Consider the following 10,003-nt stretch of genomic DNA (forward strand, 5'->3'; position numbering starts at 1 on the left):
GGAGGGGGGGCGAAGGGTAGAAAGATTTATGGGGAGCAAATGAAAAACAGCTTTGCTGTTGTTGGGGTTTTTTTTTTTACAAGGGAAGTTAAAAGCGTGTGCAGAGAAGGGAATTAGGGTCGGGCTGGTGCTAAGAGTTGAACGTGATGATCAGTGTTACAGTCACCCAGTGTCTTTCTAAGGCAGTGAAGGTAACACAGGGTCCCAGAGGTCCTAACATCTCCATTTGGTTAATATTTTTGTGAGTTCATTATGTAGGGGACCAGAGGCCTTGTAGGCACAAGAGAAGCAGGAGTGAGCACAAAAACCCTGCAGACTGAAGGCAGTGGGTGTCTGGAGGCAGGAGCTTTGCTTCTGGGCTCTGGAGGGCAAGTGGAATGAGTCCCACCAGCAACCCACAGAGAGGGCAACCTGCACTGACCCTGAAGGTTCTGAGTAGGGGTGATGCAGACTCCAAAGGCCCCTGGAGTTGTGCTGTGAGGGACAGCACAAGGACACCATTGGGTGGAGTACCAAGAGCTCGCAGTGTTCCTGAGGATCCCTTAGTGTCACTGTTGGTTGGGGAGGATTCAAACCCACTCCGAAGAAGAAGTCAAGTGTGGAGGATGAGTGCTCGTGGTACGGACATGTGTTCATGATCCCTCACCTGCCTCGTTTCAGAAACACGAGTTCTTTGTGGACATGACCTGCGAAGGCTGCTCCAATGCTGTCACCCGTGTCCTGCACAGGCTGGGAGGTGAGTTGGTGCTGGGTGTGTGACAGGCAGCTCCCTGGAGCAATGGCAGCACCAGGGCAGGATGTCAGTGCCCTGGCACCTTCTGTCTTGCAAGGGTAGCACTGTAAAAAGCTGGAAGTGGCTCATTGGAAACTGCTCCTCACTCTGCTTCTTCTCTGCTGCTTCATCAGTAAGGAGTCACTGGTTGTTAGCAGGACTCTTATGACCCTTGGGGAAATGTCAAGGGAGGGAGGAGCTGCTGTGGCTGCAGGTGGCTCTGAATCACCAGGGCTTCACCATGAACCCTCTGCGAACTGCACTGGTAGCCCCCCCTGCTCAGGCTGCTAGAGGGAAGGGAGGTGGATGTCAGGGTAGGCATTATTCCCCAGGAGGCCTGGGGTATCTGTGGTGCTTCCCTAGATGTGTCATCAGCAGTCACAGAGAAGAGCTGCTGAGCAGAGCATTTAGTGGTTGTCTGCATAGCTTGTTTTTAAAACCACCTGGAAAATTATAACCTGTGCCTCCTTTGTGCTGGAACTACCAAGAGAGGGTTCAGACCCACACTTACCAGTTGTGAGGACCTGTCATCCTGCTCCCTTGTCCTCACTGAGTGAGAACAGCTTTCAGACACCAGGGAGAGTGCCTTGCAACCTCTCCCACACCCTGTTACCAGGCTGTGGTGATCCCACTTCCTCTGTGTGTGCTTGTCAGCACCTCTATCACCCTTCAACCGTCTGGCCAATGTCAGCCTCATATGATGACGTGGCAGAGCTCTCAAAGCTGATACACACCTGCAAGTTTTGTGAAAACACTTGGCTGGATAAAGATGCCATGTCCAGTTCCTTGCACAGGGCTGAGAGCAGCTTACCCTTATTAGCCACTGAGAAATCCACACGGGAAAGTGTCTTTTCCCTCCCTCCTACTCAGAGCTGTTAGGTGGTACCACCACTGTCCTGACCCTATCCTGACCCCTATGCTTAACTCCCTCCTTATTGCCTATCCATGCTAAACCACAGCACAGGCTGAGCTGGTTGGAGATTATAGTGGTTGGTTGAAACTCAGCTCATTCTGGTTACCGTGTGACTGATAGTGTTGATCCAAGGTGGGGTGAGCAGATCAAAGCAGCTGAGGAACTGTGCTGCTTGATGCAGATCTATAGAGCTGGCTTCCTTTGTGCCATTGCTGGCAGGACACCAGTTTGGCTTAGCTGGCTGGTGGTGGTGTCAGGTTTTGCTGGCAGGAGGCAGAGGTACATTTGACTGATGGCCTTGGGGAGCATAGAGGTGTGAGGGTGAGCTTTCCCTGTGCTCACACCATTTAGCTGCTTCTAGCTCTGCCAAGTGTTTTTCCTTTCCTCATAGGTGTTCAGTTTGATATTGACCTGCCCAACAAGAAGGTGTGCATCGACTCGGAGCACAATGTTGACACCCTCCTGGAAACCCTAAAGAAGACTGGGAAAAACACTTCCTACCTTGGGGAGAAGTCTGCACAGTAGCCTCGCCTGGTGTGAGGAGGCTAGGTATATACCAGCTGTATGAAATGCTGAAGAGAGAGATCTGAGCTTGTTCCAGCTCTCCCAGTAAAACAGGCTCCTTCCTGGGAAGCACAAAGTAGAAAAGACTTGCAGGTCCAGCATCAGCAAACCCCTTGTAATGGAGAAGCAGCAGAACCACGTACACCTTTCTGGGTGGGACCCCTTAGCAACTCTGCAAAGCCCATGTGATCCCAACCATGGTTGTAGTGGAAAGCTAGAACACAGCCTCTTTGCCATTCCCAGGGAAACCTAGAGTTTGCCAGGGCGTATTATGCATGAAAACAAATCCCAAAAACATTGACCAGCTAGCCAGAGAGAGCTGTGGCCCCCAGCAATACCAGGGGGGGTGATGGGACACAAAGACCCCTGTAGGTACATGATGTACAGGGTTGGTCATTAGCACAAGGAAATCCCCTTGTTCATATCACTGTTAATACTCCTCTAAACTCGAGGATGGAAAAAGAGCAGCACCCTGCTGCCCACATGCACTGAAAATGTTTGGTTCCAGAATAGCTCCCAGTGCAGAGCCCCTGGCCAACTGGACATCTGTTCCAAAGACAACCTGATTGTTGCAGCTTGTCCGTTTCCCTGGACTCCCAGCACTTGGAGGACATGCATGAAACTCACTCCTGACTGAAATGTTTTTGCAGACAGGGTTCAATTTCAGTGGGAAAGAATGAAGTGGGAGGAGAGGGCTGCCCACTCACTGCCTGTGCTTTTCTTTAGTGTCCAAGATTATTATATTGCATCTCTTAAGAGCTTGTTTCTGGCAGTGGAGATTTCTAATCCAAATACATTGTTTTAAAACGGTCTGTTTTGATCATCACAAATACCCAGCACAGATGCACTGAAACCAGTTCATGCTGATTTAATTCCCAGTCAGTAAATTAAGTCAGGGATTTACACCAGCAAGAATTAAACTGATACAAGAAAGAACTGAGTGGATACTGATGTATGCATGCAATAGATCTGCATTGTTTTAATACACTGACTTAAAAGATTCAAAATCTGCAATTTGTGTAATTTGAACAAGCTCTCAATACTTCTTAGAAATTGTTTAAAATCAAATAACATTGCTATTTCAAACAGAGAAACATGCTCTGAATTGATTAAATGCCTCAGATAGTTTTCAGCTCATAGTATTGACTGCAAGAGCTGTTTTTGACTTGCAGGGACTTGTGGGCTATGCCTCAAATGCCTGCAAAAGTTAACCACTACATAAAAGCCAGCCTCAGATAATGTGTCTCTCTTTTCCCTGCCCTGTATTCTCACCACTTTCCTTGTGTCACATCAAGTCAGATCAGCTGACCAACCTGGCAGAACATTTCTCTCCATGCTTTTGTTTTCATATTGGATTTTAACTGAAGCTGTTTGACTTACCCAAGGATTGTAAGATCCAAAACAAAGGAGAGGGGAAGCTGGAGTGCCCTTGCTGGTAGTTTGCTGCTAGGTCTTCTCAGCTGTTATGGGGAAAAATAAATACATAAATAAAGTTTTACAGCACATTTCCCTCCATAGGAAATATTTTTAGGGGTTCATCTATAGAAGGAGGGAGGGAAGTTGCAAATCGGTGGCATAGAGCTCAGGTCGATGGCTTTCCGTGGGCTTGTCACCGGCAGAGGGCATCTTTGTACAACCTTAACTGCTGGGCACCCGGGTATTTTTAATATGTATTTATTTGTTTTGCAGGAACTGAAAACATGACTTCAGCAAAACGATGGCTTAACTGTTTGCATGTCTCCCAACTTGCTCTGTCGTTTGACCTTTACTACCCTGCCAGATGTTGGAAAGCAGAGGGCTGGCAGGAGGAGACAGCTGCATCTTGGGCTTTACAAGTGGAAAAATCTAGAGGAAGAGATGTGCTGTTTTCTAGTAAATTAAGGTGCTGCTTCTATCTTTCAGTGCATGTCTGTGTGTCCTGTGTGTCTTTGTACTGCTTTAAGTGGTTTTCTGCTAAAGAGAAGGCTCTTAGAGATAGGAAACTGCCCATTTCATGAAAGACAGGTCTCTCAGGAAATTGCACCTATCTTTAGAAGTTGTCTCTGACCTCTGCCTGAGGGGCACGTCTCAGGAGAACTGGGCTTGAATGTCACTTAGATTCAGGAAGTCTGAGTCTGGGCAGATATCTTTCCATGACAGAACAAACTTTCCATTTGGGATGCAAGTGCTGGGAAGAAGGGACTGTTGCAGCCCCTGCAAGTCAAGGATATCCAAGTGACTTTTTGAGCTAGATGGGGCCATGAGAAAGAAGTCACTGGACCCCAGCAACGTGATTGAACTCACAGGCCAACCAAGTAGGAGCAGGGAACACAGACTCAGCCTAGGTTTAATACAGTGCTTTTTAGGATACTGCATGACCATATAAACATGACAAATCATTCTGGATCAGTCCCTTCACCTAGCAAGTGTCCCTCTTGCCCCCTTCCCTGCCCACTCACAAAATTTTAACCAAACAGGTAATAGCATCATGGGGCCCTGATGCTGGGCAGGATCCATGGGTGCTGCGTGTACCCACAAACCCAGGAGGAGAATGCCTGTGCTGATGAGAAACACAGAAGGGATGGAGGAAGGAGAAGGATGTTGGAATCTCTCCAGGGTCGCTCATTTCCCAGCCCAGTGGCCAGTGCTACAGGCTACACTGTTGCTTTGCCCAGCTCCCATCCATTTATTTCAGGCTTTCAGCCCTGTGAGAAGCATCGCGTGTGTCCGTCCCTGTCTGCTGTCTCTTAATTCACCTGGGGGATGACTCCTGTGCCTACCTGTCTCATGTGACTTGTTGTACAGAAAGGAAAACCAGCTAAAGTTTGAACGAAACAGTTACTGTATTTGTAAGAAATTTTTCATACTTCTACACTGAGGTTGTTTCTGACATAGTTGCAGTTTATTCACTCCTAGAGAGGTTTGGGACTTCCGAATCCTTCACCATTTATCTAAAGCAGAATTAATTACATAGAAGCACTTGCAGGGGCTGGAGACACTTTAAGGAACGTGTTGCAGACACTTTCTATTACTTTTTCATATAAGGGAAGCTAAGGATGGAAGTCTTAACATTGCTGCATTATTTTCTTGCCTGAAAATCTCCCAGTGGCAGGAATTTTCCAGAGCCAAGGCACAGAACCATGACCTGTTTCTGCTTTGTGCCCATACTGTGCATTCAGATCCACTGCATGACACCTCTGGGGCCCTGGATGAGCCAGTGAATCCCTTTTCCTAGCCCCCCACTTGCTGGTCTGAGCTGGTGTTTGCCAATGTAAGGCATTATTTATTGCATTCATTTTCCTCCCTAGCAAGGCCAGTGCATCCACCAGCAGCCAGTTACCCAGTGGCACAGCTCTGGTGGCAGTGGGCTGGGGGAGGACATGTGCTGTCATTTTGGCATGGAGGTGGATGGCACATGGTGACACAGCTGTCCTGGGAACCAGCAGTCCTTATGGCACTTGCTGTCTGCCAAACTGGCAGGCAGGACTGGCAGTGTTGTACCCACAGAGGATAACTCCCAGTCTGCCTTGCTGTAAGCCAGGCTGCTTGTCCTTGATGTCTGGGCTGCAGCTTACACTACCCACACTCCCCTGGCTGCTCTGCTCCCCTCTCCCTGCTTTGCTAAACCATCTGTTTTGGTTGAAGTCTGCTTATCTTGAGCTAGACGAGAAGGTTTCTACCCACAACCAGCCAGGAGGTTCATGCAGATACCTGGGGGTTCAGCACCCATCTGCAGGGCTGCAGTTTTCTCTGCTATGCAGCATAGGTGGAGGGGCTGGATGCTGCTCTAAGCTCTTGCCTGCTGCAAAAAGGATGTAGCTTTGGGTGGAAATCAGCTGTGCTGATGAGCTGTGGTCACTTTGAGCATGCTGCAGAGTGTGGTGGGAATACATGCTACCTGGAGGGCAGAGAAGCATCCCTTCACAAACCCTGCCCAGAGCTTGTCTCCTTCCACTGGAGCAGTGATGGCTGGGGGCTCTTCCCATCTCACTTCCTGCCTCAGGAGAGAAATGCCTCTTAACTGTCCCTTAAAGCAGGCAGTCATTATGCTCAGCTGCTGTGTTCTACCTGCCATTAGTTTTTAATGACTACCCTGTGTCATTTACAGCCCCCAAATATCCCTGTGTGTGTAGCCTGGCAGGAGCTGGCACAGCCACTTCCCTGAGAAGACCCTGCCATTTGCTTTCCAATGGAGATTCTGTGCAGGGTTCGTGGGTTTTCATACCTGATGGCTCGTGGCTTGTGATGCTCTGCTCCTCACTCAGTGTTGCTGGAGCAGAGGGGGCAGAAGGGTGACAAGTCTGCACAAGCCACCTCTGATGCCAAACCCTGAGGATGCCAATGGGAATGAGCAGCTGGGAAAGCACCAAGGGCTGCTGTGAGCCCAGCTTCAGCCTACCCTCAATGGCCCCAGTGTTCAGACCCTCCCATCTCATTCCTCTTCCTTTCCCTCTGCCCTGTGGAGAAGGAAAAGGAGCTGCCTGGGCTTCTTCTCCAGCCAAGAGAAGGGAAGTGCTGTGATGGTGCCTAACCCCAGCACACCAGGGACATTTACTCACAATACCAAAACACTGACATGACTCCTATTAGAGAAGGTCTGGAGGAAGGCACACAAGCTGTTGGTTGTTTTCTCCCCCAAAACCCAGCAGGACAGCAACGTGTGTGCTCCCCCATCAGCCTTGCAGGCGTATCAGGGAACAAGACGTTTCAACCAGACCAAGCAATGTGCAGAACACTCTCTTACTGCCTGCTTTCCTTTCCTCTGGATAAGATAAGGTGTTTGAGGAAGATGACCTGCTGGTCCTGCCTCCAGGACAGAGAGCACAAGGAGACTCTGCACCAGCGCTCCTGAAGCAGTGGCTCTGCAAGACCACAGGGTCTTTTGAAAAGGCCACCTCTGCCACTAACACTCAGCCAGGTCTGGGTAGGGAAGTCAAGAAAGGATGGTCAAGTCTGAACAGAGCAACAGACCTGTAGGGTGGCCCATGGAAAAGCTTAGGGATAAAAACCAACTGCTTCATATAGCCTAAAAGCACAAGATACTACCTAAGCAGAGTCTTTTTGCTCCACTACTGCCCAAGATCTTCAAGATATTCAGTATCTTCATTCATCACATCAGCCTAAAATTGGAGCCCAGGTTGGACATGGTGGAGAGGGAGACCCCAAACAAGCCTGCACAGGTAATGAGGTCACAATGATTTCCAGAGAAAACAGTATGGCAGACACTGTGAGGCTCTTTTCAGACAGGGAAATGCTCAGTATGCAACACAAACAGGAAAGGGTGGCACTTGGACAAGGAGCTTTCCTGTACCACAGACACCCTGGCGCTGCAGGACATCCCAGCAACCTGGGATGGAAGAGAGACACGTTGGCCCTGCCAGCTGCAGGATGACCAGCTGGTGAGGTACAATTTGGTGCATTGCCAGGCACAAAGATGTCCTCTGGCAGCAGAAAGTCCACTTCTGGTTTCTTTGAGAGGTTCCCAGGCCAGCTCCAGCTGAACTGTGAGAGTCTACAAACTGCCTCTAAATGCAGCACCAGTAAGAACTTTGCAAACTCAGAGAGACAGGCTCTAAGTTCTTTTGTTTCCACTGCCCCTTGTCTTTTCTTTTCACCTCCATGGTGTTTCCAACAGAAGTCATTTGCTTTTCTCACCTACCCTGTGTTTGCAGTACTGCCCTTTTAGCACTGCTGTGCTTCTGGGTGTCATTTTTCACCCAGTGTTACCTTCCCCCTCTTTTTAAACCAAAATCTGGTTTCAGTGGAAAAGTCTGCAGCCTCCAAAGCCCAGTGCTTTGTCCACAGAAGAAAAAGCTGCCCTGGCTATCCCAGAGCAGCCTTAAGCACCACTGGCTTTTCAGCACTTTCTAATTACCAGATGACAGGCAGGGGATCATTTTAGCCAGAGGAGTAGTTGTTCTCAGCTGAACCACCCAGTAAATGAGAGAATTTCCAAAATAGCACCACAGGCTGCAGAAGCAGACAAGGCACAGGAGATCCCCCTCAGTGCCTACACACGGTGATCCCTGGTGGCTTGGAGAGGTAAATTGCTGTGAAATTTCAGGGTGGGAAAGAAGGGTTCAGTTTACAGCAACCTCAGGAATTCCACAGGCATGTCATGTCTGGGTGTTAAGGCTGTTACCAAGTGGATTCATTACCAAAAGATGGAGGTTTTCTAGTCTTATTCTGCTTTTAAATGTTTGCTTTAAGAAACAATCTGCCTTAGGCTTTCACCTTCACTCCCCTGCCTGTCCCAGCCCTGGCCTGGCAGTAGCAGAGCTGGGAGCTGGATGAGCCCCTGAATGGTGTTTGACTTGCAGGCAGGACCATGCTCCCAGGCTCTAGGGGTCATGGCTCCCCTCTGCAGTGTTGCCCTGACTCTAGCTGGTTGAGCTAGAGCTGTGCAGCTGGACCTGGAGGTCCAAGTTGCACTGTGCCTGCTGTCCACGGCATCACCCAACGTGCTTGTACATCCCTGCCAAGCATGAGGAAACAGGCAGAGAACGTGGTCCCACGGAGTGACTCAAGGTCCCAAACTGGCTGGAAAAAGCTTGGCTGTCTCTCTGAACTAAGTGTGTTGGTCTTAGGTCTTTTCAGCAAGGTCTACAAAGACCTGATCATGAAGTCATGAAGACACAGCGGGGCTGAGGCTGCTCTGCCCTGGCTGATGTGCTGACCTGCCTTGGTGATTGCTGCCCTGGCATGCAGAGCAATGCAAAGGCCTTTGCTGGTTCCCACTCCCCTGCTGATACACACAGTTTCCCTCTGTGACCATCATGGGCAGCTTTCCACATTGCAGCTTCCAAAACAGCAGAACACACAGGGCAGTGTAAATAGGAAAAAGAAACCCCACACAAACAAAATCAGGCTTAATTAAGGGCTTCAAGAGCAGAAAATGTGCACATGTCCATTAGTCAGAGTGCAAATATTTTCTTTCAGAGCTGCTTTCTCCAGGGGTTTAGCAAGGTGATCAAGGCTGAATTACAGAGGGAGGGTAGCAAACAGTTCCTGGCCCCTCCACAAGGCAGCAGCCACAGGGCATTGCTATTCTGCATCCTTCCCTGGTGCTCCAGCCTTTGGCTGTAGCCTCCCACAGTATATACTGAAGCTATTCAACCATTTGGCTAAAAGTAGATGGGGAGGGAGTGAAAACAAAGGGAAATGAGAGTGAGAAAGGCAGCTTTTGTGCTGCCTCTGTTAGCAAAAGACAGCCCAAGCCCCTTTTGGACTAAGGTTTAATTTATTGTGCCCTGGAGAGCTGAGGTTCACAGCCCCACAGCTACTGCAGGTGATGGCATTTTGGGGCAGAGATGGGAGGCAGGTAGGGAGTCAGTTCTCATGAGTGAGAGCTGTGGGATACATGATACAAGGTCCCTGACTGCTCTGAGGAGAGCAGATCTACTCTCTGACCATTCTGCTGCAGGGACCCAACCCAGGCTACCTGGAAGGGACAAGGGCAACTGCTCTGCCTAGGCAGGAGCTTCCAGCCTGGCCCTTCCTGCTGTTGTGCTTCTGCTCATCATGCCTGTTCCAGACAGACTCTGGGTGCTGCGTAGCTGGGTTTGGGCTGGCACTTCACCAGCCCAGGCCAGTGGGTTGCTGTGCTGTCACTGAGGCAGTGACACAGTCAGAGGGGAGATGCTGCAGTGTTGCAGAGTTCTCCACAGCTCCCAGTTGGTATGATATTCCCAGGACAGGACTCCTCTGATGAGAAAATGTTAAAACAAACGCAGCTCGTTCACTTGTGAATGAAAGGAGATGCCTGAATGCAGCAG

The 10,003-nt window shown here is 49.5% G+C and overlaps 1 protein-coding gene across 1 annotated transcript; it reads left to right on the top strand.

The window, feature by feature from the left end:
• Window positions 1-146: 146 nt before the first annotated feature.
• Window positions 147-2,210, top strand: ATOX1 (antioxidant 1 copper chaperone). Its single transcript, XM_010002129.1, has 3 exons — window positions 147-191; window positions 661-736; window positions 2,077-2,210. Exons 1-3 carry the CDS (start codon window positions 147-149, stop codon window positions 2,208-2,210), a joined length of 255 nt encoding a protein of 84 aa, XP_010000431.1.
• Window positions 2,211-10,003: the final 7,793 nt, after the last annotated feature.

Source organism: Chaetura pelagica, unplaced genomic scaffold, assembly GCF_000747805.2.
Source record: "Chaetura pelagica isolate M959 unplaced genomic scaffold, ChaPel_1.0 scaffold356, whole genome shotgun sequence".
Taxonomy (NCBI): domain Eukaryota; kingdom Metazoa; phylum Chordata; class Aves; order Apodiformes; family Apodidae; genus Chaetura; species Chaetura pelagica.